This window comes from Pagrus pagrus (assembly GCF_965226575.1).
Source record: "Pagrus pagrus genome assembly, chromosome: 15".
NCBI lineage: Eukaryota > Metazoa > Chordata > Actinopteri > Spariformes > Sparidae > Pagrus > Pagrus pagrus.
In genome coordinates, this window is record NC_140199.1 from 15,376,970 (window position 1) to 15,404,540 (window position 27,571).

The following is a 27,571-nucleotide window of genomic DNA, read 5'->3' on the forward strand; positions in this document are numbered from 1 at the left end:
CCGTGCTATTTGGCGTTACCTCAGAGACGGCTAGTCGATGGAGTCAAGCGGTCACGCCAATGCGATAATATTAGTGACAAACGAGGCCGTAGCCGTTATAAAGAGGATTTTTAGCTGAAATAGTGCACCGGGCGCAGATGAATGCTATTCTGACTGCCATGACCGCGGAGGAATAGTTGTACGCCTCACAACTGGCTCGTCTGCAGCTGACGCGCGTATCAACACAAAGGCCTATGTAGCTAGTTAGCGTCAGCTCCTCAGCTAGCAAGCGAGCAAGTGATTCAAAGCCAACCTCAGCTGCAGCAACTAAACAGGCGTGCCATTTTAATGTTTTATCCGTAACGGAGTTAATCTGCTCCATCAGCAAGCCAGCACTTGAGTATTTATTTGCTTCTCCACGATAATGGCGGAACAGCAGCAGAATTTGGACAGGTGAGTTCAAGTTTGCGGCTAACATGCTAATGGGTGCTACGTAGCTTTACGTAAAATCAACACGGTGGACAAATGGAGAGCAGTTAACTCAGTTGTTGTCAAAATATTCAGAAACTTATCAACTTTAATGTGTAGTTGTGGTTTCTTACCGACCCCTGACTTAAAACTGAATAATTAGAAACAATTAACGTTAGAGAGTGAGTGTATATAAGCAGTGTTGATACAGGGCGTCCTCCACGACCGCTAACTTACTACCGTTATAACATGATTACTGCATTATGTCATCATAATACCTGCATATCTCGTTGAACATTATATATGTAGTTCTGTAACGCTGACCTCCTGACCCGGACATAAACTAGAGGTCATAGTGTCAGGTGCCACTTTCCTCAAATCATTTGGCATGTTAACTATTTACCCAGTAAGATTTCTGCAATCGTCACGTTCACAGTTAACAATCATTATGGCACTGAATGAATACACCTCTTATCTTCTGTTACATGGGACACTGAAAGCCATTTTCATGACAAGTTTGTTTTCATTTATCTGGATATTTACTATATCAACACGCACTTGTGCATAAAATAGCCACAACTTATGTAACTCTTAAGTAACTTGATAATATGAATTGTCCATGTGGAAAAAGCTTGTGTCACCACTGAGATTTGCAAAAGAGGAAATCATGCTGAGCATATATTGGGACAAAGGCTGACTGGTGGAGATCTTCAGGAAAGGTTGTATGGGAGAGGAAGTATGAGTCATATCTGTCACTAACGAAGAATCTGGATATGTTACACTGAACCAGGATACAGCAAAGCAGCAGAATGCAAATTGTGCACTGACAGTTTTTCAGGTGGCATACTCGGCGTTGGAAACTTCAACACCGCAAACCTGATTTAAATTAAAAAAACAATAACAAAAAAACTTGAAGCATCATGAGAATTTATGGAGTTTTACAAGCAGCAAGCACATATAGTTGGAAGCAATGAAGAGAAACCACATCCAGATAGCAACAAAGCAAAGCTGCCTTTGGGTGAAATGGCAACCCTTTTGTGTAGTGTAGACATTTTATATGAACACATATACATGTAGCTTTATGTCACGCTGCCAAACTGTCCTAGCTGTCCAGTGCCTGTGTACACAAATTGGTGAATTCTTTTTGAAGCCCCAGGGAAGTGTTGCAGTGGCAAGTTTTCCAGCTGACACAAGAAGTTCAAACATGGCTTCTGACATTGAAATGTCTGACAAAACAAGTTTTACTCGGCTGACTGCGGCACCCAGTTTAATGGTCACATGGAGGAGCGATACATCATGACAGGTGGAGAATTATTTTGAGCTATAAACACATACAATCCTACCCTCAGTACTTTTCATCAGGGATGTCAAGGCACAAAGTCAGCAACTCTGCGTGTCACTTGGAGCAGTGCATGGCCCTGAACCTTGCTCAGAGCTGTATCTCGTCACTTTGGCGGTCACACTAGACATGAAATCCAGACACTGCAGCCACAAATCCATGTCCAAAAGGATGCTCTTTTTTTATTATTTGTGATAGCCAGCAGCCAACCTCTCCAGGCAACAAGTTGAATTCACCTTCAGCACATTGTTATTCTGCCTGTGTGTGGCTTCCTGGGTTGTGTCGGCTAGAACATCAGTTTCTGCCATAAACATTTCGAGTGTTGTTTTCAGTTGGTGATGCGGCTTTTTCTTGCGGCCTTGCAAAGAAATGGTGATCCACAGGCATGTCATAATGACAAAGTGTCATTTAAGTGGCTGATCACACCAAGATGCGTCATTAGAAACGCATTGCCAGCAAAACAATTGCTTTCCAATGGTGCAGCATGCCTGGCATACACTCCTATCTTGCACTGTGCCGATATTTTTTCTAGCTGTTTTTAGAAGTTGAAATATTTTCTACTTTTCAGTGCAAGGCATGGAGTGTCACTGCTTTTTCCATTAATCACATATGATATGATGGCCCCGTTGCCCCACACTGTTTTGCCCTGCTCCTGTCGTAACGAGTCTCTGTGTGATTGGGGTCTAAGACTCTAACCCTTGAAATACAACAACAACCAATTAGGTTTTTTGCTTTTATTAAAAATAGTTGTACTGGAAGTTAGCTGACCTCAGGAGCACAATGAAGCATTTAACCACTGGAAAGATGGCCCCGGCATAAAAGTGGGCTGTCGATCCAGTAGAAAGACACAAAAAGACACACAAATTGTGCTACATGACCAGAAAATCAGACCCTTTTGCCCAAAAGATAGAAAACCTACAACTACTGGAATGCACTGTGCTGCATCGAACCAGTAAACACTCACGCTGATGGTTGATGTGCTGCGAGTTGGGCGGGGCTTTATTTGGGTTTGAAGTCTGTTTTGAAACGAGTAACTATTTGGCTACAGCTAAACAGTACACTAAAAATATTCCTCAGAAAACATGTAAGGTGAGAAATGGACAATGAACAGGATCGTGGTTCATATTTCATCAGCACTGCTTTGTTTTTACAGTGTGATCAGAGTTTTTTCAGCCTCTGTTTGTCGGTTTTAATTTCATGATGAAACTAAAGAAAAAAGGGAGACTTGGTAAGTCAGATGTGGCCAGCCTTTTCTGTCATAGCCTGCTATATGAAGAGAGGAAGAAACACGCTTCATAAGCAGATGCATAAATTGCAGTTATTTTTTTTTTTACTTGTCCTGACATCAGCAGAAAAGACATGTCAGCAACACTAGTTGTGTGATCTGCTGTTTTGAAACCCTAGTTTCATGGGAGCTGGTGTTTAAATAAATTAAGTTGATGTCATGTCTGTTTCTGCTATCAGTGTATTTTCCATATTAGAATACCTGGAATAAACTATCATTGTAGAAAATGCTGGTCATGGTGTACTGTACAAACTAGTGTTATCATCTTGCTTCCCAAAAAACATCCATGGGATGAATTCAGTGAAATAATCATTATTATTGAACTGGCAGGTGATTCATAATAGGTTTAGTGTTTTGACATACTACTCTCACTCTACCCAAAATTAAAGTGCAAACTTGGACACACAAGCGCTGCAGAATTAGATTAGATGTGATAAGATCTAAGTGTCTTTCACCAAGTGAGCAGGGAATCCAGTTTTTAACTCGGATGTAGATAAATCTCAAACATTTCTCTCAACTGAGCAGCTCAATGTCTACCCAGCTTTATTCTGAATGTAATGATACATTTTGTGTATGTATGTTTGGTTTAAGTCGGACATGTTGGCTGCGCTCCAGCTGTCATTATCCTACATGTGTGGCCAGAATTTTCCCTTTTCTGTGTGAGTGGTGGTCAACAGATGCTGCAACAGTGTCCGAGCACATCGTAGTGCTGTTCCCCCTCAAAATAGTCCCTGGCATTTGATAGCTTATGCAGTGCATACTAAAAGGCATTTGACGCAGCACTTTCTGTAATTATTGAACTTTGGACTTTGAAACCATTTCCCAAGCACATGGTACAGTAGCAGAAAGAAAGGAAGGGCATGTGAGCTTTGTGAAATGTGCTTCAGCTGCGTGCTGCGGGTGTGTGGCAGAGGCAATAACCCTGACAGTGTTTGAGGAGCCGATAGCAAGAAGATGTATGTCATGTCCCCTCGCTTCTAGACAGTTGTGTACCCAGCCTCTATCACTGACAAACATAAGGCTCCACAGGCTCTTATCTGGGCCTGCCACAAGCAGCCAGCTGCCCCTGCAATGCAGTGTTTCACAAATAGATGTGGGGGACACATTTCAATCCAGACTGACCTTTTTATTGGCTCTCACACAACCTCCTTGTTTTACTCTTTTCTTGTCTGCGTTTGTTGTCCAGATCCTGACCCTGTTGCTCTTTATGTGGCCAGTTCAATGAATAGTTGCTGGATGTTGTGTGTATGTATAAGGGCTTGTAATGATTGACCCTGATTTGGTGTAATTTTTGTATAGGGTGGTGTCTGTTCCACCAGGCTCTCTTCATTCCCGTGGAAATAACATTCATAGAGGAAAGAGGAAAGCCTTCTTTTGTAAGAACACAATGCAGATTAAGTAGAAAAACAATTATGACACTAATATTATTTAGTCCTGATTCTGACAACAGGTGGTACACATTTTTTGCAAATTCATCTATAATAGGTCTAATTTATGTCTTTATTTAAAATAGTTTTCATTGTGCTTTATTCTACACTGTCTTTCGTAGCACAATAAGATGAAACGCATTTATCTGCTTCATCATAGCCATATAACTAGGGCCTCACAAATAAATTGCAAAATACTTGAAATCGCAATATGATTAAGTGCAATATCCAAACTGCAATTATTTAATATAGGTAAATGTGTCATCAAACAGTGTTTAAATAAAATGTTGTAGTGCTGCAGAGATGCTCTGGCCTACAAAGCTTGTTCTCCAGATGTAATTTAACATGTTTGTTTGGCAACGACCGGGAGAAATGCCACATCATGATCTTACTGGTTTTTCAATGACAATGAAAATTGTGATGTAAAATGTAGTCATCCATATTAATCATTAATTCAGTATCAGTATCACTTTTTAACCATATTGTGCAGCCCTACGTATAACTAATATTTCTTTTTCTCAAAGAGCATCCCTAATTTGGAATACATAGGAGTCTGAATGCACCAACAGTCATGGCTTTGTCACCTAAACTAGCATGGCATTAACTCAAGTGAGAGGTAATGCCAATTGACATGTCTTAATCTAGGTGGTGTAGCTAGTAGGCTTAAGGTATCTCAAACCTTTTTTCAGTGCTGTTTCACCCTTTGTATCTTTGAATACTGGGAACATTCACAGACAGCGCAATAAAATTACCACATTATTTATTACAAACATGTGAACGTGGAATGTGACTCTTTAGACTTCCATAAAAAGGAAGATTCTAGATTAATAGTTTGTAATCCTCTGCTGGCTGAAGTCTTCTTCACATTGGAAGTTGGCCAGTCAAAGTCATGAGCCAATCAAAGCAAAAGCAAATGCCTTTTGCTGGACTCCTGTGCACGTGTTAATATAATACAAAGGTCACAGTGTCTCGAACTGAACAACAGAAACACAACTCAATGAATCATGTTCACTGGTCAGTTTCTGTTATTTTTGTCACAAACTATTATCCACTACAGTGAAGTATACATGCATTAACTACAAGGCTAAAATGGTTTTGATGACAATGTCAGCAAGGTGTTGACTCAAATCTAATAATTGCAGAAGCTGAAGTTTATGTTGCTCTAATAGATTGCACAATATTGTAAGGCCACCCTGTTATTTTGTCCACCTCGTGTGGAAAATACTCAAGCATCAGATCTTTTCAGTGTCAGTGTGTCAGCTGACGCTCACCAGTCTATCTGCCAAAGGCTCATGAAAGGTACTAATCTTAGACTCTGAGTAGTTGGATACTATTCTGTTCCAGGGTGGCAAACAGCCCAAGTTGTTGTTTAACTGACATGGACAAGACTAGTTTGTGATTGAGTCGATGCAGTCAGACATGGAGAAGCCCTCCTAGACCCTAACCTTCCTTTAAGATCTTTGTGGGCTCGAATCCGGTGCTCCTGTGCCCTGCTTTTGTGCTGAGGAACCTCAAGCTTTCCCACCATCACGTGACCACTGCCGAGTGAAAGGAGCCTTTGTGGGGTGGCTTATGTGCTTCTTAAAGAACGGGAGCCTGACTTGTGAGATGATGAGAAAGTAGCTACGTTGTCGCACTCATCTTTGTACACAGTGTCAATCACACTGTCATTCTGTATTCCTTCAGAGTCCACCATCAGACACCCCTCCCCTGTGTTCGTGTGACTTCATGATATTGTTCTTTGCTACTTCTTAGCTTGTCAAAATTGACGTCCTCAGCTGATGTTGGCCTAGCTTGGCTAGAAGGATCTGCAGTCCTTCATCGCTGCACATTCTTTTGATCCTGGCAGCTCGAAGGTTTTTCAGAATAACCGGTGGAATGAAAAGGATAATACACACACTGCCGTTTGCCTGCCCTTGAAGTTTCAAAGCAGTCCGTTAGAATTAGGTGGATTAAAGCTCATTGTGGAAACAGCAAAGCTCCACTCGAATTTGCCTGTTTAGCCTGTAAATAAGTGGTGGAGACAGCAGGTCACCTAACTTAAGAATAGTTCAGGCAAGCCGCCCATCATCAGATCTCATGTTCCTGAAGGACGATTTAATGGAAACCTTTCAGATCTTGTTAAGCAGTGACGGGGGATGTGACAGGTGTGGTAGCATCTGTCAGCATAATGGGCTTGTGTGATATAAATATATCAAAAATATGATGGGTCAATTAAATCAGAGTTCAAAGTAGTAAACACTTTTGTAGTGTCTATTGTTTATAATTCATGGGGTGACGAGCCAGTTTTCATGTCAAATTGCATAGGAATTCTCTGTAAGCAGGAGACCATTTTGTACATCTGCAGTGCAGGTTTATTTGCCCAAGTGTTCTGTTAAACCAGGTTGAGGCAACAGCGAGCCGGAGATTAAGGTTTCTCATAGAGGATAGCATTTCGACGCTGTTGTATTGGGTCCTGTCATGCTGTGGGGCTGGGTTACAGGAATAAGAGCCAGTGGATCTAAGGGAGCGCCGGGTTTTGTTCTCTACTGTCCTGCTCTTGTGGAGACATCTGTCCACTGCTCGACTCATCTCCTCATCCTTGTGTTTTATAACTGCTTCACTTTCAGTCTCTGGGCTGTTTTTTGTGGGTATAAAGTCCAGCAGTGCAGAACATTGGAAATGTCCACAAGATGCATGCTCGCATCTTACCTTTCCTAGCGTTGCAGTGCATGCAAATGTGATAATACATTCGATGGTGTTTCAAGAAGCACTGGCTATGGTGCAGGCTCGCATACCTGTCAGAAGTGAGCTCTATAAGGACATTAGACAGAAGTGTGAATTGAGGTTTCCGTCACTCTCCGATTTTACCACATGCGCCCCTCGTGGCCCTTCAGCTGGCCATGTCACCTGAGCGCCTCGACCCTGATGCTCCTCTCCTGCATCGTCATGTTTTATTCAGCACCAGGGGAGTATTGGAAAATTAGCCATCGCAGGCAGGCAGCAACCCGAGCAAATAATCCAAGTTGGTCATCCATAGTCTTTCACAGTTGAGCCCCCTGTACGCCCCAGTAACAGAGCACACCTAGACCCCAGTGTGACGATGACAGAAGGCCCCAGATTTGACATCCATTATTAAATGTGGGAGCAGCAAGGTTGAAATATACATGGTGTACTGTACCAAGGGAAATCGCTGAGTCAACTGCTGAATAAAGGTTGAAGCCAGCATGGAAGTGCTGCCTGAGGTGTTCACCAATAAAAGTTTGCTATGCAGTAACTAGAAAACTCACCAGCCTCTTCCTCCAAATAGCATTTTGGTGACTTTTTTTTATAGGCAGTTTGGGGGGATGTTTGCCTTTTATTTACTAGAGATGGACTATTTTATCAGCCAAACATTGGTATCTGCTACCGGCCTATCAACAAATAGGATGACATTCACTGATGGCTGTTGCAGTTGTTTATCTATTGTGTCTCATTCAATTTGAGCTGGCACAATCATGAGGTAGTAGCTCCTGACATCCCTGCCATCAGCTTGTAAGGCTCTGTTAGTACTGGCATTTTTTTTTATGACTGTGTAGGTAGCTGTATAGCAGGTTAACAAAGGCTTTTGGAGCATTTACTATTCCAAAAAAGATTATTTAAGGTTGTTTCATAAATTGGGATTATTGAATTTCTGTCCTTCCAAAGATAGTGTAATGAAGGATTAAATCACTTTAAAAGAATTCAGTTTTTAAAATAAATTTAAAAAATAAATAAACGACGATTTTAAAAAAACATTGGTATTGGCTGTTTGTCAAATTATTATTTAAAATTGAATATCGATATCTTCGGCTTAGAATTTTACCTCCTATTTATCCACAGTCATGTCATGATCACTGTTGCATTGAAATTAAATGCTTAATAGCATAGAGCAGTGGTATCACAGACATCCAAACATGTTTGCATAGTCCTCACAGTCCATACAGATTTCAAGGCAAACCAAACCTGAGTGAAGAAGAGGATTGATCCTCTAATATACCGGAATAATGTGAAACACAGTGGGAATATCAGTCACAGACAGTGAATAGTTCTGGGAAATGATGACGTATATTTATTGTACTTTCTTTGCATAATGATTGTCAGTAAACCCAGCAGACCTTTTCCACCCTTGCAAATGCTTTTAAGGGTCAATGAAATTTCTGCATTCTGGAGAAAAAGTTTAGCAATTAGAGCTGTAATTCATACCACAGTCGGGTATATCTAATATTCCTTATGCGGTAAGAAACGTTTCCTTCTTCCTAGTGAGAGTAACAAGGCAGCAGGGTTCCTCCATTCCTGGCATACCTGGTGTTAAAGACAGGAAATGAAACTGTAAACTCTAGATACATCTCATCAGGTCGGGCACAGGCAGGTGGTTGTCTAAACCCTTTCAGAGAAGAGATACTTCCCTGAGTGGTACCTCTCATCCTGCATTTGGCCCATTTTTAAACCAACCACTCACGTTATTGTCATAAGTTTAGATGTATTTCTAAAACAGATACACCTGTTCACTGTGTAATGGTGGAGGTGATGATGTATGAATGTTGTTTACTGGATTTTGGTGAATATTAATCTGCCATTTTTTTCCAGATCTATTATCACAAATGTCCTCATACAAATCATACCCAAAATCAAACATCTCTATTAAAGTTTTTCTCTCGTCATTCAAGTGTGTGTGTGTGTGTGTGTGTGTGTGTGTGTGTGTGTGTGTGTGTGTGTGTGTGTGTGTGTGTGTGTGTGTGTGTGTGTGTGTGTGTGTGTGTGTGGACTAATCATTGTTTCATTCATCCAGTGAAATGCCAACTGTTCAAGGTTCAGTGTAATTATGAAAATGAGAACATAAATGTCACACACGGATAGTCAGGCTGTAAATGGGTCGAAGGCAGCAGCCAGCTCCTGAACCAGAGGATCTCCTAGCAACAAGCTAGTCTAAGGCTGAATTGAATGGGACTGTGGCTTAAAGTACAATCTTGACATTTTGGATTTAATTTTGTTATCTTTCTTAATTTTAACAATTTATCACACTGGTGGACAATAACTGCTTTTATTCCTCATTTCCACTGGAACCAAAAGAACTCCAGAGTCACAGATTGGGAGCTTAGCTGATGTAGTCATGGCCTGCTGTTGCAGATTTTCTTAAATCAATTATTCAGGTCTAACCTATGACTATTTTCATTGGTACGTAGCAGCTAAAATAAGAATGTCACTGGTCTAGATTCTTGAAATGAGCCTCATGCAGTGAGACACAGGGGTGGTGACCCTTCTAACCAGTCGCATGCTGCTGATTAATTATGGAAAAGCAATATAATGTCACAGTTGGAGATGTACTGGGGTAAGGTCAGGGAACTTGGATCAAATTACCTCCCAGATGTTGGACAGACATGAAGTTGAGGAGGACTGGGGGTGTTTTCTTCACAGAAGGAGTCCAATTAATTGGAAGACAGGCCAAAAATACTAATGGCTCCTTTACTTACTTCAGTAAGGAGGCATAAGTTTGAGGTGGAGGTGGACATTTTACTCAGAATGTTCACTGTATGTGTGGGAGAATATAATGCGGTAAGAGAGGAAGGAGGATGTGTTGGGATACTTGTAGGCAGAAGGGGGATGTTAAAATATGGTTTGGCTTGAGGCCAGTACAAGGTATTTGTCTGGATGTCACACACAAGGGAGACTGTCTCCTCATATTGTCTGCAACCAAGCCCCGCTGCATATCCAAGCTGTGGTTTATCAGAACATTGTGCTCACTCACACGGGGATGCCCCAGTAAATTTAGGTTTGAGTAGTAGCGTGGTTAATCCTAAAGGCAATGTCAGAAGAATGAGGCTCAAACTAGATGCAGAGCAAGTGGTCAGATGTAGCAAGAGAAACGGTGCAGAAGTAAGGTAAATGTTGGCCCTCTTTTGGATATATTGGTCAAAAAAGTATTGATTTTGAAACCTAATAATATCTGTCATTGTGATGTGATCGGAAATATAATCCCCCGGAAATTCTTTGCCCTGTATCCAGATAACAGGATGAAGGGTCTGCTCGTATGAGTATGAGGGTGTGCATTGACAGTTCCTGCTGTGCTCTCAGAAATGCTTGACAAGCAGTCAGCATATAACACTTTGTTTGCCTATAGGGTTTATGTATTGATCTTGGCTGATTTTTGAGTCCCTGGCTCAGAGTGATGCTGTGTGTGTGTCCGTGTGTGTTCTAGCTAGGCCAGCTGAAACCTTTGAGTCATTTGAAGTGACTTTGTGTCATTGACTGCCTGCTTTTCATTCAAGGGGACGAGAAAGATTACATTCGTCTTGCTTGTTCTCTTGCACCCTCGCATCCAGTCTACCGCACACAAACAGATGCTCACACACATGTGCCTCACTGTTAAAAAAGCACAACAAATATTCATACAAAAATATTGATAAATACCTGACAAGGCCCACATAGCTGAAATACAGCATTGTATTAAAGAAACGCGACATTAGTGATGAGAAAGAGGCTGCTGGACCGAATCCACGAGCTGGCCTCTTAATGCTTCTAACACTGAATCTATAGTCACATGTGTTGAAGCCAGTATTTTTTTCTGGCTGACTCGCTTGCTTGCTTTTGCCTGTATGTTGTGCCAGTGGGCAGGAGCTGTGCTTGAGTTGTTTTTACTCCAGCCAAATGTATTTATCACACTGCTTTGATTTAGAAGTGCAGAAGCTCTATCTAATCGCTTTGTGTCTTTTCTGAAATCAAATTAGATCAGTTTTCATCAGCTCTAACACAATGGGGAAATGAGATCCATTTAGAAATATCCAACCTTTTTCCACTTATCAGGGTGTGTGAATGTGTTTCATTGTCTTCATCCAACCTATGGGTGTGTGTGTTTTGTTTGTAGGAGCTGCTGGGTGTGCTTCGCCACAGACGAGGACGACCGCACGGCAGAGTGGGTGCGTCCGTGTCGCTGCCGCGGCTCCACCAAGTGGGTTCACCAGGCCTGCCTGCAGCGCTGGGTGGACGAGAAGCAGCGGGGCAACAGCACGGCGCGTGTCGCCTGCCCACAATGCAATGCAGAATACCTCATCGTCTTTCCCAAGCTGGGTGGGTTGCATTTCTCAAAGGATAAAACTAGGGCAAGACAACCATGAAGAGGCTTTGTGTTTTCTGTTAGGGTCAAAATGCGTCCTTACTGATTAGTAAACATGGCTTAAAGGTACTCAAGTTTCAGAGCAAGGTTTCTGTGCCTGCTGAAAACTTAGTTTCCAAGGTCAAGTGTGGCTGCACAACGCTTTAGTCAGCTTCATGAGTTAAGATTAAAATTGTCCTGCTTCAGTCTTATTCAAAATAGAGGCATTTGGTGAAAGCAGGGCAGATATTTTCAGAGATGGAATTTATTTTTTTAATACAGATTTTGAGGTTAATTGATTTTTTTTTTACACATTTGAAGGGGCAAAATGTCGTTTTGGTGAAGAAATTGAACTGCATTTTAATATTTACAAACTGAGAAATAATATTTTTTTCCATAACTGAATAAACCAGCTGTTTTCAGAGGAAAATAAGGTCCCCAGAACACTGTTTGAAGCTAGAAAGGTTGCAGGGTCCGCCAAATATAAACAGAATAAATCAATATGAAATTGTGCTGTGCTTTTAGGGTCAGTTTGTTTATTTTGTTTGTTCAGAATTATACAGATTGTTTTTCCGGGAGCTGACAACAAAAGTTGCTCAGGAGTGAAACATCTAAATTGTTTCTCAGCGCTGTTGAAAGTTGCACATGCGCAGTACCGATTAGACAGCTTGCAAGGAGGATTGTGTACTGACATGAAGCTACTGACAATGCAGCGGCGGTTACTTTATAAAATATATTTTTCTTCAGTCTCTCTTTTCGAAACCCAGTGCCAACTAAATAATGTCTGAGTGCTGCTTGACATGGATGGATGGAAAAGTTTTAACAAATAAGCATCCAGAACTTCAACACATGTCATAGCATCACTCTGATCTTGAGGCATGGGGATTTTTTAGTTTGAACTGTCCGTTGTGACTCTGACAATGTTATAGGAATGCAATGCTAAATTGGTAAAGCACCTTTTTATGTGCATGACGCATGTCCAAACAGGGACGAAAGTGAAAGATTGCCTGTCTGCTGTCTGAGCACTAAGATCGACTGAGAACCTGTCAAAAAGTTTCCAACTTGTAATTCGGATTTTGACTTGTTGTAATGCCAACTGTCATTTCCCACCAGATGTCAACATTAAAGCAGCCTTATAGAGCAGGTCTTCATGTACATTGACTGCTGAAGCTCTTCTTTGAAGGCGCACCTAATAGCTGCTGCCTGTAACTGTACCCAAAGCTCTGAGAGCTATTCAGTTTGTCTTGCCTGAGTGGATGTTTGTTTACTCCGGAGCCAGCATAGGTTCTGCGGTGATCTGGGTAAATATTTCCTTTCAGTGTGACGGGGAACAGAAGGGTGCTCACTTGTTACACAGCCCAGCTCCTGGCTGATTGACCAGCAGCAGTTTAGAAAAGCGGCTGCCTCAATTATCCTGACACGTCAGAGTGACGAGGGCTTCAGTTGTTCCCAAACACCAGTTATGACTCATCTAATGAACAGAGACCAAACACGACCATGCTTATTTGGCCAGAACCTCCTCACATTTCGTTTCTCTGTCTCAGATCCATTCATATCTCTCTGAGACATTGACTGACTTGATGCTGTTCGTTGCAGCAGTGTTTTGTAGCAACTGAAGAATATTCTAGATTCATCTATAGAGTAGGTGAGGCCTTTTTTGATGAAGTTTTACAGCCAAATGTGAAAACCTGGACACACATAAGGCTCATAGTGCACAGTTGTCACTGGGTTACCCATCAGCCTCTGGGCCACTGCTATTTCAACCTCTAGAGAGAAGTTGCAATTTGAGACAGTAGCTGGCCCTAAGACAATGTTAGTCTGCAGGAGGCCTGGCCTGCCTGGTAAACAGGTTCATGTATATTTATAGTGACCAAGGCTGTGCTGTCACTCACTTTGGTGCTATAAGAAGAAGGTTCGGGTCAGCTCCTTTACACATTTCCTCCTCCTCTTGCTCAGTAAATAACCCTGTGTATGTCTATATCTCACTCTGAGAGCTACTCATTGGCACTTGGCTCGTTGCTGGATATTTGTGAATGCGTCTGTCAGGCCCTTTGCTTTTTGTATTTAAGGTTGTGTTAATTGGCTCACAGGCAATTAGTGCTGCATCAACCGTTAGATGCAGGAAAAAGTCCAACAGTCCCTGATAACACATTTAATTGATTAAACGTGTTAAGTGATAATTAATAAGTCATTCAATTATCACATTTGTTGGCTCACAAATAAAAAAAAATCTGCCTTGAAGCAAAAAATATCTCACTAATATGAGGCAGTTGAGGAGTTTCCAGCAAGGTCATAAAGAAATGTTCCAAAACTAAGAGGGTACCATTTGAGTGGAGATTTTCTGTGTTTATCGCTGTCACGATAAATGATCAGATCTTTTACACAATTGATTTAGGGCCTAACAGAAAGGAGACATTCAAATCGGGTGAATAGATGAATAGATAGTTGAATTAGGAGGCAGCAGTATCTGTCAAACCAGAGCTTTGCATGTGCACTGAATACGCGTCTCAAGATATAGACTTAAAGAGATGAAAATCTCGGCCATTTTAAGGTCAGTTCACTGTAATAACACAAAATTATACTAATTCATTTATACTTATTGCTCATTTTGCTGTGCGTGCTTTCAGGTGTGAAGCCTACATTACAGAGTTAAATCAGTGTTATTTTCACAGATGACATTTTGACATGTCACAGTAGAAGCGGCACAGGTGTAAATAATAAAGTTAATGATGGCTTCAGTGTCCAAGTCCTGCTGTTGTGCGTGCTGGCTCAGTGTCAGACATTTGAATAGAGCAGAGCCGTCTTTAATGTTGTTAGTAACACCTGTGCTTTTCTTACTATGACATGTCTAAATGTCTGAAAAAGACAATTTGTGCAGCTTATTTAAAGTATTAATGATTATTTCACAGGTTTCTTGTATTTTCTATCACCCGGGATATATATGAAATGCATGCATGCGTCTGATTGTTCACTACAATCAAGAGTTTCGTCAGTTGAATAAATGTTGAACTCGCAACTTCAATTTACATCACAGAAATAAGTTTAATATTTAGTGTCATTGGATTAGTGGTGTAAACGCGAGCTCAGTGTTTGTGTCACTGCTGAAGAATAAGTCCATTAGTTACAAATTCATCACTGTTCAGCAAAGGGAAGCACAAACGTGCAGTGAATCAGTGAAATTGAGGCGAGGCCATGACTGACTGGTTGCCAAGCAACATGGTAAAAGGAGAGGTGCTCTTCGGGCTATATTAGGACAAATCATTCACAGTCAGGGATACACTGGATATTCATGTACCCTTTCCTTGTGTGGTTTTATTAATTCTGTCAAAATTATGGTTCTGAAATTAAAGACGACTTACTAGAGCAGGGAACAAAGTTATCTTTTGTTGTTGTTTTGGTATTTCACAGCAAGTGTTTTCTAGGTTAATATTCAATCTCAGGCTGAACTGAATGCAAATCTATTCTTGTTCAGTCAAAGAGAACTTGTCTGACTTTTTTACGCCTCTGCAACAGCCATAGCCTCGGTCGAAGGTATTATGTTTTTGGGTTGTCCATCCATCCGTCTATCCATCTCATTCTTGTGAACCAGATATTTCAGGAATGCTTCGAGGGAGTTTCTTCAAATTAGGCACAAACGTCCACTTGGACTCAAAGATGAACTGATTAGATTATGGTGGTCAAAGGTCACTCTGACCTCACAAAACACGTTATTGACCATAACCCAAGAATTCATACGCTAATTATGACAAGATTTCACACAAATGTCAAACAGGATGGATGATGAAGTGATGACATTTTATATACAAAAGGTCAACTTCCCTGTGACATCATAAAGTTCTGCAGAAACACTTCTTGCCATTATTCAATGCCATAACTCAGGAACAGAAGGTGATTGTGACCATATCTCACATTTGGACAGATATTGAATTATGTGACACTAATTCTTGGTGCCCACCTTCAAACTGTGGTGATTGATTATATGTTCTGCGCTGCCGGTTTGAACGTGCGTGAAGCATCGACGTTTCAGAATTGACTTTATTGGCCAAACACGTGAACACATACAGGAATATGACGATGATGTTTTTAACTACTGCAGTAGCACTCCACAAGCTCATTGGTTGTGTTGATGTTGAGCTTCAGATGAATGTGTTGTTGTTTTAAAGAGGATATACAAACATTTTATCTATTGTTAGTCTCACTCACATGCTCTGGCTTTGAGACATATTATGAATTGAGTCTGTTTGACACAGGAACTTTTGAAGTCATGATTTAGACACATTGCATCAGTGTTTTCTCAGTGTGCCTCATCATTATGTCCTCGTGGTTAGTTATTCTTGGCCAAGTCCTTTTTTTTTTTTTTTACAGTCAGAGAGGAGTTGTGGCCTGCGAGGTAAAGTGTTTACACTCATCAGCTCCTGACGCCCTTTCCAAAGTTTGTGTTTCTTTGTCATGTGTTCAAATGCTCAAGTGGTTTGGCCAGCAGCAATAGACCGCTATGATGGATGGGCCAGTGGTTTATTTTGAAAGGGAACTTCCTCTTTGCTGTGGCTGATCTGCTGAGTGATGGCGCCCATAGAGAATGATACAGCAGGCTTCTGCCACAATCACCATTCTTTTAATGAGGACTTTGTATAAGCAACCAGAGGCTTGTGTTACCTTTGATTTAGCTGTGTGTGACTCTGTTTGGTTTCCCTTCAGTTAAGATGACAGATTGTGAGGATGAGTGGGCAGAAGCAGCACATCTAACTGGCTGTTAAAAGTCAGAAAAGTTTTGTCAGTTTTGCATTTTTAAATGAGAGAAGTGTGGAGTTAGATTCAGATGGTCCCTCTGGGAATCAGGATGTTTATCATATGCAAATAGCAGAGCTTTGGAAATGGGATGTATTCACAGAGTATCTTATCACAAGGAACTGTCTGAAATTATGCTAAAAGTTCCTAAGTTTCCCTTGAGACAAGATTTTTAATCTCATGGGACTCGTCCTGCTTAAATAAAAGTTAAAATAAAATAATGCTGCTGAGAGCATCCTTTCCAGTTAATTATTGTTTTTTTCCAAAACACTGATGTCAGCTGAGAGATTATTAAGTGGTCTCAGTCCTCTGGGTTGCCTCTTACTTGTCTGACTGAGAGGTTTTAAATGGTTTAAACTTAAAATGTCAAAGTAAGCGCTGATCTGCCCATTATTTTTAAGAGTTTCAGCCTCAAGATGTTTTGTGAATCTTTTTATTGATATTTAAGTGCTAAACCCAGAACCACAGAAGTCGAGTCATTTTCTAGCCATGTTCAGAACAAAGGGAAGGTTAATTTAGCAGCTGAATGTATCTGGACAGGATGTGTGGACTAACGGTTGGTTGTATGCACCGAGCCTGTTGAGTTTACCTGAGAGGCTCGTCATCCTCAGGGGAAAGTGTCGTTTTCTTAATCCCATTAGCCAGTGTCAGACAGAGGTGGCGAGGGAGTCGTGCAGCAGGGATGCTGGATGTGTCTGGCACAGAGGAGTGGGAGTGAAACTGGGTCACGGGAGGAGCCGACGGTGCTGCTCATCAAAGGCTGACGGAGCAGAGCGGAGATGAATGGAGTTATACCGCCGCTCTGCTGATGAGTCCATGAAATCACAGCTGTCCTGCAGTGTTTCCCTGTGACTGAAACATGACATTCATTTGTCACTAGACCTCAGGTCTGCAGAGATGTGGACTCAAGTTGACTCAAGTCACTGTTTTGATGACTTGCAACTTGACTTGACAAAATTAATCAGCTGAGGCTTGACTTGACATGAGACATGATGACTCGAATGACTCTTTAAAAGTGATGGAGAGGGAATATTTTTTGATTGACAAGACATGAAGTAAGCTTTTATTTAATTTGTTTGATTATATTTATCTCATTGAATCTCAAACTAATTCAATCAATTTTTATACTTTTCGAACAGGTTGAATAAATTGGTCAATGATATCTTCATTTGACAGGTGCTAATACTTTTCTCTTTTGTAAAGATCAGATACTGCAGGTAAGACTTAAGTTTCTTGGGTGAGGCAAAAGTGACTTGACTTGCCTTAACTAAGGGCTCGAATTGACTTAACACAACCCGTGACTTGACCTGCCCAAGAAAAAATGACTTGGACTAATTGACTTGTCACATGTCTGCAGGTCTGTGGTGGTGACATATCTAGATAATAAAGACTAGGATGGATTTATCCTCCCAGCAGAGCAGCGCATGCTGATTTACTAATTTTTGCATCGTGGGCCTGCATTATGTCATTCTTGGGTCAAACTGCACTTGCAAATTATTTGGGATTGTTACTTGGACTACCAGATTATGTGGGTTTTACCAGATCATGACTGTTTTGTTCTGTAACCTAAACCAGAAATGATAAAGTTTGAACCAGACATCTCAAACATGCCACCCCACACCTGCATTCAGTTGTAATCAGGCTGTAGGGCACTAGAAGGTCTTACTATATCTCATTTCAAGCTTGATCACTAACACGAATACTACTAATAAATACAGAGTAAATCTCTGCACCTCTTGGCTGGGATTTTATTTATGTCGTCTGAGGAGTTCCAGTCTCTAGCTGCAGGATACGCTGGGCACGAGTGCACTTCAAAGTGAGCAGGAGGAGCTTGTTTTGCTGCATCATTGCTGCAATTTTCCTTTCTTATTTTTGTCTTTATTGTAGTGATATAGGCAGAATGCTACCTTTTTTATGATTTGCTTATCATACAGACGGCCAGTTGCTCCATGTTTAGTTTGACTTAAAATCTCAGATTTATTCCTCCTGTTTGAATATCGTTTTAGTGGCTTGGCTTCACATGCTGTGGCGTTCGCAGCAGCTTTAATTAGCCGTCAGAGTAATGGCAATTTCACAACTTAGTGACAACCCTGGGATGACAGCTTTCATTTTGGGTGATGGCTGTGGACAGGTAGTGAGCTCAGCTAGGAGGTTGCCACAGCGGTTATTTTCTCAGGGTTGCTGCAGAGGCCAGCTCATTTCTAGAAGCTTGACAGGCATTACTCATGTTTGGCTCCCAGGGTGGGACCCCTGCCCGTCACTGGATCAGATGGGGTTTGATCTGGAGCCACAGATCACCTTTTCTATTAACCCAGGTTTTGATTGTTTTCACTGACTTTACAGCACAGGAAGCGAGCGTCACTGCAGCTCACAAAGCGTAGGGTATATTTTGTTCTGGCCCAATTCCCACCAGCACCTGCTGCAGAGCCAAAGTCAGCCTATCATGCTAATTTGGCGGGCAATATAACTCTGAGGACGTCGTGTCCTTGCTGCTCCTTCTTAACTGACTCTCCGCCTAGAGAGAGTAAACAAGCCAGCTGGAACCGTGTGCCAGCATGCGTGCCCACTACTGAGGAATTGCAGTTGCACTTTTCCCCTCTCTCCTTCACTTTCCCCCCTCCCTTCTTTTTAATTATCTTAATTTTGGAATCCGCTGCCAGTGGATGAAATGAATTGCTCAGCTCTCCATCCTGCCAGCGGCCATTAAGGGGCGACCCAGTTCCCTACGGCCACGATGGCGTAATGCTTAGGCAGGGAGAAAGCGGAAGAGATTCCAACCCTGTCATCAAAATATGCCATATTAATAATGCGCTCAAGCACGCCGAGATCACTCCGGTCGGCAAACACAGGTGCAGTAAAAAGGAGCTCCGGAAAGCATCAAAAAGCTGGCAGAGGACGAGAGAGGGCTTTCTTTTTTTTTCGAACTACTTTTGAAATAAAAGTGTGATATTTCCGTCGCGTGTTAAGTAGCTCTAAAAGTGCCAAATGCTTCTTGCTCGCTCTGGGTTCCTTCCTCAACAAGTGGCCAGGAGCACCGCCGTCTAAAAAGAAGGAGCTGTTTAAAATGCTGCACTGAACTGTGCTCTCCACTCAAAGCCTTTACAGAGTGGATGTACTCAGCTGCAGAAATAGGTGTACAGCTAACAGTGGCTGGATTGTATACAACTTGTGGCAAGTGCTTATGGGTAACAGCCTCACGGTGGCCTGGCTGTACAAACAGCTTAATAAAGTCTGACTTATGTCCCAACTGCAGAAAGCCATAACCCCAAAATAACCACTGAGCCTCAGGATTATTTTTAAAAGCTGCTGCTTTTATTACACATGGTGTGTCGGCTAATGTCGGCGTTGTAGTTAGAAATGTCACCGTTTGGTCTCACCGCTTCGGTTTCCTGTACAAGCTCATGAAAATGTATCTGCTCAGGTGCTTGCATTAAATCTGATGACTAGGAGATGGCTCGACAGCTCTGCCAGCGGCCTGTAACAACTTCAACACAGTCATTCTTAACTTAAAGTGATGGGAGCTTTCTGTGCTGCAAGGTCGATGTGTTTTTTAGTGGCTGTACAGCAGCCCTGTAACGTTAATGACGAGGATAATATATTTATCAATCTGCTGCTGACACATTAGAGGGGAAAGTGTTCTTGAACCAAGGCCTGCTTTCACAATGACCAGTGACTCAGCAGTGTTTGAATACCACTTCACAGCTTTATTTCTCAACCAGACAAAACATGTGTCAAAATCACTGCTTTTGAAAATGGGATTATAAAAGTCACCCTTCCCAAGAGACGAACGTGTTTGTTAGAAAGCCTGTTGAAATGACCTTTGAACAACTTTTATAAATATGTGAGAGTGTTTTCACATCTCTGTACAATAATCCATCATCAAATGTGAAAAGGTTTTAACAAGGGCTGCACCAGATGGTACAAAATAAATAAATCATATTTTGGATATTGTGACAGATATTGTGTTTGCAGATATGATTAACTTGTAGGCCATTGCACTGGGCCGTATTGCAATTTCGAGCTCCAGTTTTAACTGCTCCAAACTAACTGTCAGATTGTGTTTTTGCTGACGGTATTTGAATTGTGGTAAATACTTTTTTCACTTCTGTTACATCCTCCTGACAACCTGGCTTCAAATCTTTCTAACTTTTTGGTAACACCTTCAAATAACCATCAATAATAAATGGTAAATGTGAAGTGAATTAACAGTGCGATAGACTGTACCATGCAAAGAACAGAAAGCTTAACAAGTGTATTTAACAGTAGATAAAAAGCTTAGTGAATGGTCAGTGACATAAACTTGATGTGAAATACCCCAATCTGCTTCTGCTATGTCAGATAATGTATTGTTAACTGTATGTAGGACAACGCTGTTTACAGTACGGTCAGAAGGTGTTTGGGAAAATATGCTTTCAGGGCCTTTAAACTCAGGCTGCTCTGTGCTGCCAATCTTCTCTTAAAGTTTCAAGTCTTGATTGTCATTGACTGTCAAAACAACTATCTGAGCTGCCTTGTACAGAACATAATGTGAATGTTTTAATAAGTCAGAATCGAATAAAGTTATTAGTGATTATAAAAGACTTTAATTTACTAAGAATGAAATGGTATTTTAAAGGATTTGTCAACACATATTTCTACACAGAATAGAATAAAATAGTTATCCAAAAGAAATGGATATAAAAAAAATAATAGTTATCTGTAATACATCCAGCAAATTGTTTAGGTGCTTGTTTGCAGTTTTCACTGGGTTGCACTGCAACACATCACGGTCTGATGCTGTGCTGTGCTGTGTGCTCGCTCCCTCCGGTCGCGTCCCCACCCCGCTCTCCTCCCACTGACTCCTGGGCGAGCTATTAATAGGCTGTGGATGGGTCTGTCTGAGTGAGGAAATCAGGTTGCCTTCCTGTAAATATTGCATGATTTCCCTGGAGTCAGCCTGGAATGCCAGGGAGGAGGATGCAGCAGAGAATTTTTAGGTCCTGCTCCTGATGTCAGACATGGACGGAGCTGGTCTGAAGGCACGTTTGGACTTCAGATTAATCCTCATTACATGTCTGTCGAGAATCAAGCTTAGTTCTTTCTAATCTCGGTTGAACCTGCCTGAGAAGCTCCTCCCTGTTTGTCAATAACCCCGCAGCACAAGGTGTGCACCATACCTGGCCTGCTTCACCTTTTTTTAACTTTGACATTACTGCATTGCTGCCATTTTTCTCGTTTCACTAAAAGACAGCCTGAACACGATGTTTGTTTAGAGTGAGCTTCCTTGTGTCTTAAGTTTCTTTTAAACCCAGTTCGTTCATCCTGTAGGCAGAAAGGGAATCTTTGTTTTTACAGGTCACAGTGCTGCTTAAATTCCTGCATCGCTTCACCTGCCAACATTTACACAATAGTAGCAAGCAAAGATGGCTGGCGCCTCTGTTTTGTAGATAGTTATGAAAGTATATGTGTTGACGTTGGATGCTTTTCTAGTTATACTGGTTGTTCTACCAGCAGGAGTCTCATGACCCCTGCTGTACACTCGAACAGTGTTCATTGACTTGGCTTCAGTGTTGTCTCTTCAAGCAGGATGATCAGACTCAGACTAACATTACAAACTTTTACACCAGCTGAGATTACCTGATTACTACCTATTAGGGCTGCTGCCAATTATTTAAATCTAGTACTATCTAGATTTATACTGCAATATTGTAACAGTGCTGATGTATAAAATCAACCAGCTGGAGAGAGTTTATAACCGACTCATGGACTACACACTAGCTAACTAGCTAAAGCTGATTAAAATCTAACTGTTGTCATTTCAGAAGGGCTGCGACTTAAGGTTATTTTTCTTATCAATTAACTGGTGATGGGATAAAATGTCCATAAAAAAGTTGTTAAAATGCTCTTCAGTATTTCCCAGGGCTCAAAGTAACATCTTCAAATTGCTTCTTTTGCCCAAACCAACAGTCTGAAACCCAAAGACTTTTCATTTGCTAAAATAAGTGACAAAGAAAAGCAGTAAATCCTCACATTTAATAAGCAATTAAATTATTTCCTTTCAATCAATTAATCAAGTAATTGTTTCAGCTCTACTATATATTGCAGGTCTACAAGTCTGTCTCACTCTCGGTTGTTCTCCACCACCAGGTCCCGTGGTCTATGTGCTGGACCTGGCCGACCGGCTCATCTCTAAAGCCGGACCCTTCGCCGCTGCTGGCATCATGGTGGGCTCCATCTATTGGACAGCTGTCACCTACGGAGCTGTCACTGTCATGCAGGTATGACCAGTGATCCCTCCTGAGAGGTTTTGCTTTAGCATAGGTCCGTTCTGTCTAGTCAGGACTGTGACTTTGACACTACAAAGCAGTTCCACAAGTCACGCATGCATTTATGTTTGGACGTCTTCCACTTTACATAACTGCAAATAATGTGCACATGCTCCAGCTTTGCCCCTTTCTTTCATTCTCTTTCTCATTTGTAAGTGAAAGTCACCCAGTTTGACTCCTCTGCTGTAGTTTTCCATTCTCACTGGCCCGTCTGCTCTCCAGGTGGTGGGCCATAAGGAGGGCCTGGATGTTATGGAGCGGGCCGACCCTCTGTTCCTGCTCATTGGCCTGCCCACCATCCCTGTCATGCTGATCCTCGGCAAGATGATCCGCTGGGAGGACTATGTCCTGCGTCTGTGGAGGAAGTACTCCAACAAACTGCAGATCCTCAACAGCATCTTCCCAGGTCAGGACACACACTCACACATATATTAATTTGTCTTTGTGTTGGACCTTATTCAAATATTACGAGATGATGTGTTTTAGAGCTGTGACTGTAGTCAGCAGTAGTGTGTTACTGCAGCTGGAGCGCAGCCTCCACTGCTGGAGAAAACGGTAAATGAATAAACGCTCTCTTTGCTGATTAGATCAGCTGTGCTCTCAGGTACAAATACAATCATGTGTGTTTCATCTGGCTCCCTGCCGCTGTCTTTGCGTCTCTGCAGGGATTGGCTGCCCAGTTCCTCGTATCCCAGCAGAGGCCAGCCCCCTGGCGGACCACGTGTCGGCCACGCGGATCCTGTGCGGCGCTCTGGTCTTCCCCACCATCGCCACCATCGTGGGGAAGCTCATGTTCAGCAGCGTCAACTCCAACCTGCAGAGGACCATCCTGGTGGGTACAATCACAAACAGCTCATGCATCCAAAACAGAAAAACACAGTATACTAATTCATTAATCTAAATGATTCTGTAGGTGTTCAGGTGAGTTAAACACTTTCTACAGGCTCCTCTTGTTTAGTCCCTTGTGATTCAAGGGGAACACAACAACAGTGCTAGTGAATAAATGATTCCAGTTTAGCGGCTGTTAAAAATATGCAATATGCATGGTGCAAAATATGAGCCATTGGTAGCTAAGAGAAACCCCGATCTCCTCTCTCACTGCTGACGACAGAGAGGTAACCAGAGTGGCCCGTGTGATCCAGGCTGCACTGATACCTCTGAACACCGTGTCCTCGTCTACTGAGCTCTGAGTGACAGACTGCCAAAGTTATACCTTTAAAGGAAGGAAGAAGAAAGACCCAGGTTATTTATTGCTTCGTTGAAAAGGAAAACATGAATCACCAAATTTGAAATAACAAGACTGTTTTACTTGACAACAGGAAACATTAACGGGCAAATTAAAGGTAGGCATTAAACCAGGAATGCAAAAAACAGGACTGTCAGCGAGGTACAATTTTTTTTTTTTTGTTATATTTTTTTGTGAGGTAAAATGCTTTTAAAATATGTAGGATCCATAATTATAAATTCCACATGATTACATTGTTGGTTAACTGCACGAGGAGCTGAATGAAAAGCTACCCAGCCACTTGCTGTAGCTCTATGTTATTTTAAGTGTCATACAAATCTTCTCATCTAACTCATGGCAAGAAAGCAAATGAGCTTTTTTCACAAAATGTTGAACTTCTTTCTTTGAACTCATCGTCTTAAATAAATCATGTCCATATGCAGTCAGCCTGCGTCTGAAGTTTGTTACAGGAGAGCCGGATTTCTCTTCCGGTTGTATTGCTGCTCCCATGCATCAGGAAATCAGGCTCTCTGTATCATTTCATCATTTACACTGAAGCTGCTCGTGAATGTTAATTTTGACTTCACAGAGCCAATTTTGACAATGAGGTGCTGTAAATGTGGTAGAATATTCCTTACTCGTAGCAGGACAGGAAGCAACCAGATGATCTTCTGTCTGTTTATCTGCATGTGATTATGGGATGTAAGTTGCTGTCATACGTGTGACAGTCGGCGTGGGAATGAAAGAAGATTCTTCTTAAGTCCTGAGTGGGAGAAGCTTTGATGTTTTGAGCTGAATGTGTCTTTAAGCCCTCTTTCAACACACCCTGTTTGTTTCCCTACAGGGAGGTATCGCCTTTGTGGCCATCAAGGGGGCGTTTAAGGTGTACTTCAAACAGCAGCAGTACCTGAGGCAAGCCCACCGCAGGATCCTCAACTTCCCCGAGCAGGAGGAGGCCTGAGGAGGCCGGGCGGTCCGGAGGGAAGCCGGCCGGCCGGACGAACCACACACACCTCTGCTGGAGGGGCGAGGGGAGGGAGGGAATGAACCGTCAGACTCTGAGCAGGAAGCGCTGGTGAAACGGACTCGGGATCAGCGTCACCCCTTTACTCACCCACTCTTCCTCCACGCGCCTCACCCCCTCACCCCTCCCTGGAGCTGACATTCATGCAAGGATCCCCCACCACCGGCACTACACTTTGTTTTAAATTTGATGCTTTTGTGAGGTGAAAACAGATAAGACACACTTATCCGTTACACATTAACACACACCACGTCTCTTTCCCAAGAAACTCCAGCTGTGCGACTGTAGGGTGGATGTGCTTATACAATCACATGACTAATACTTATTGTAAACTTACTGTATTTTAAAGGAAAAGAAAATGCGGGGCATGTGTAATTAGAAAGTTTTATAATAATATTAATAATAAATAATTGTTTTATAATGTTTATTTTGCAGATCTGAAAAGCCCCCTTTGCCAATGTTTGGGGGGTTGATATTGAATGAAGTTCAGTGAGTGGAATGTATTAATGATAAATAATAAAATGTGTTGACAGATGTGAATCATGATGCAGTACGTTACATCACAACCAGGAAGAATTAGGAGAAAACTTACCTAACACACTGACCACAGCTAGGATGTTAATATAGAGTTTTGTTATAGAGCCCGGCGTTATTTGAACGACTTTGGTGTTTAATTCTTTCGCTCACATGCCTCGGCAGTGTTCACATCAGGTGTCCGAAGCTTTATCTCCATTTTACAAAACGCTTTCACTCGGATGTGTTTTCGAAGCTTCGTCGGCCGCCGCAGCCCTCCCTAAGTTTGGTTGAGCTCCTGCAGGACGAGCCTGTCGCCGTGACGGATAAAATGGATGCTTTTGAAAGCTTCGGGTGACGCCTGAACGACGCTCGACGCAGCACTTTTCAATGGGAGATGTGGAACTGAACATTTCAGCCCTGACTGATGCGGTCTGGGTTTTTATTTGACTTGTCTGAGTGTGAACTGCGGCTCAGGTCAGTCTGTGCTTCTGAGGTCATCACCATGGAGATGAGAGTGAAACCTGGACTTGATAATTGAAAATGAGTCACTGGAGTTAGATTACATTTTGGCAGGACTCTTGGGAAAATTAAAGGGTCAGTTCAACAAAAATGATACGAACCATATTTTCCTCATTTACGACTCGTGGTTTCTAGGCGTGCAGATAGTTTTTTTAATTTGCATTAGAAAAAGATTCTTGTGTAATTTGGGACCATTTCTTTAGTAGAAAATAAACCTTTCACAGCTACTTGCTGTTTTTCTTAATGTATATTTAAATGCTGTCAGTAGAACAGTAGTGTTTTGTTTGTCTAGGCTTTGAGATTGCCATTACTAGCCCAACGTAAGTACTAAGTAAGAAAATAGGGCTTTTTGTCGTTTTAGTGAACTGACTCTTTAACATACAGACGGTAGAGCTCCACCGATACTTGATTTTTTGTAACCGATACCTTTTTTGGGAAGGAAAAAAGTCCAATATCAATATATTGGCTGATATACACACATTGTTTTGCAGTAACTTGAGATGTAGTTATAAATCAAAAATGAATATTTTCAGTTAAACAACCACCTTGTGTTGACGGGAATTTAATAATCACAAACTATCCCAACATTTTTTTTCTGCATAATCTCTTAAAACAAGAGTTTTCATACCTGGTAATATATATGCCAATGCACTACGTATGTGATAAGCCAATAAAGTTATCAGTCGGGCTCTACATTATAGTAAATAAGCTTGTTTTTAATCATTGGGAGCGTGATGTGATTATGACTTTCACTTTTTCATGTGGCAGTTGTCAGATAAGTAAGCTCTAAGTCGATGTGTTCCACCTCTGGAAGGAGCTCAGAAACATCAGTGTGTGACTTCCTGTGACGAGGCATAGCTGACCACGTGGAATATTTAACCCGCACATATAAACTGTGCCTGCTTTACGGACGTCCTCCTGCAGCCTGCAAACCACAGCCTCCCCCTGCACATCCACTGTAAAGTCTCCACTCTGCCAAAAGAGACGTTCGAGTCTGAACTGTGTTGTACAGACGACGTGTCTGACTTTAGAGCTCTATGGTATCGGTTCTGTGAATAAATGTATTTTTCCAATGTTGACGTGCACGTGTTGATTGTGGGGAGGGAAATGTCGGGTAGGTCTTCATTTTACAGGTTGACAAATTTCATGGCAAGTAGGTGGTAATTATCAAGTAACATTACTTTCCATTAAATCTAAATGAGTTGTGCAGCTTAATTTCCATTTTGTAAAAAATAATTTGTGGCTAACATCTGCCAATCCTGCCTTAACTTCCAACTAGTTTCTGTCTAAGTACTCAGCAGGCCACTAAATTGACGCGAGTTGTTGCTTTACCTCCAACTAGTTTCTAACTTTCCCTCATCTGCTGATCGTGCCAGTGTAATTTCCAACTAGTTGGAATGTAACAGCGCTCCTCAATTTAGTGGCCTGCTGAGAGGAAGTTGTACAGAAAGCAGTTGGAAAATAAAATTATTAGCAGAGGCCAGTTTGAAGTTTTCTCGAAATGTATTAAGGACATTGCCAGCTGTCTATCTTCGTAAGACCTGTAAAATGAAATGTTACCAAATGTTGCATTAAAAACACACACACAGGGTTCCATTCAGTAGTT

At 41.7% G+C, this 27,571-nt stretch overlaps 1 protein-coding gene across 2 annotated transcripts; it reads left to right on the forward strand.

Annotated features, from left to right (window-relative positions):
• marchf5 (membrane-associated ring finger (C3HC4) 5) lies at nucleotides 1-27,040 on the forward strand. 2 transcript variants are annotated; one of them, XM_084375229.1, is made up of 6 exons: nucleotides 1-432; nucleotides 11,361-11,563; nucleotides 22,503-22,633; nucleotides 22,904-23,087; nucleotides 23,362-23,513; nucleotides 24,751-27,040. In XM_084375229.1, exons 1-6 carry the CDS (start codon nucleotides 404-406, stop codon nucleotides 24,865-24,867), a joined length of 816 nt encoding a protein of 271 aa, XP_084231355.1. In that variant the 5' UTR covers nucleotides 1-403; the 3' UTR covers nucleotides 24,868-27,040. The 2 variants fall into 2 exon arrangements, with proteins under 2 accessions (XP_084231355.1, XP_084231354.1); XM_084375228.1 differs by having other exon boundaries at nucleotides 2-432; nucleotides 23,347-23,513.
• Nucleotides 27,041-27,571: the final 531 nt, after the last annotated feature.

Coding starts and splice junctions, on each gene's coding strand:
- marchf5 (XM_084375228.1), top strand. CDS start 404: ATGGCGGAACAGCAGCAGAATTTGGACAG. Junction 11,564..22,502: donor CATCGTCTTTCCCAAGCTGG/GTGGGTTGCATT, acceptor CTCCACCACCAG/GTCCCGTGGTCTATGTGCTG. Junction 22,634..22,903: donor GAGCTGTCACTGTCATGCAG/GTATGACCAGTG, acceptor TCTGCTCTCCAG/GTGGTGGGCCATAAGGAGGG.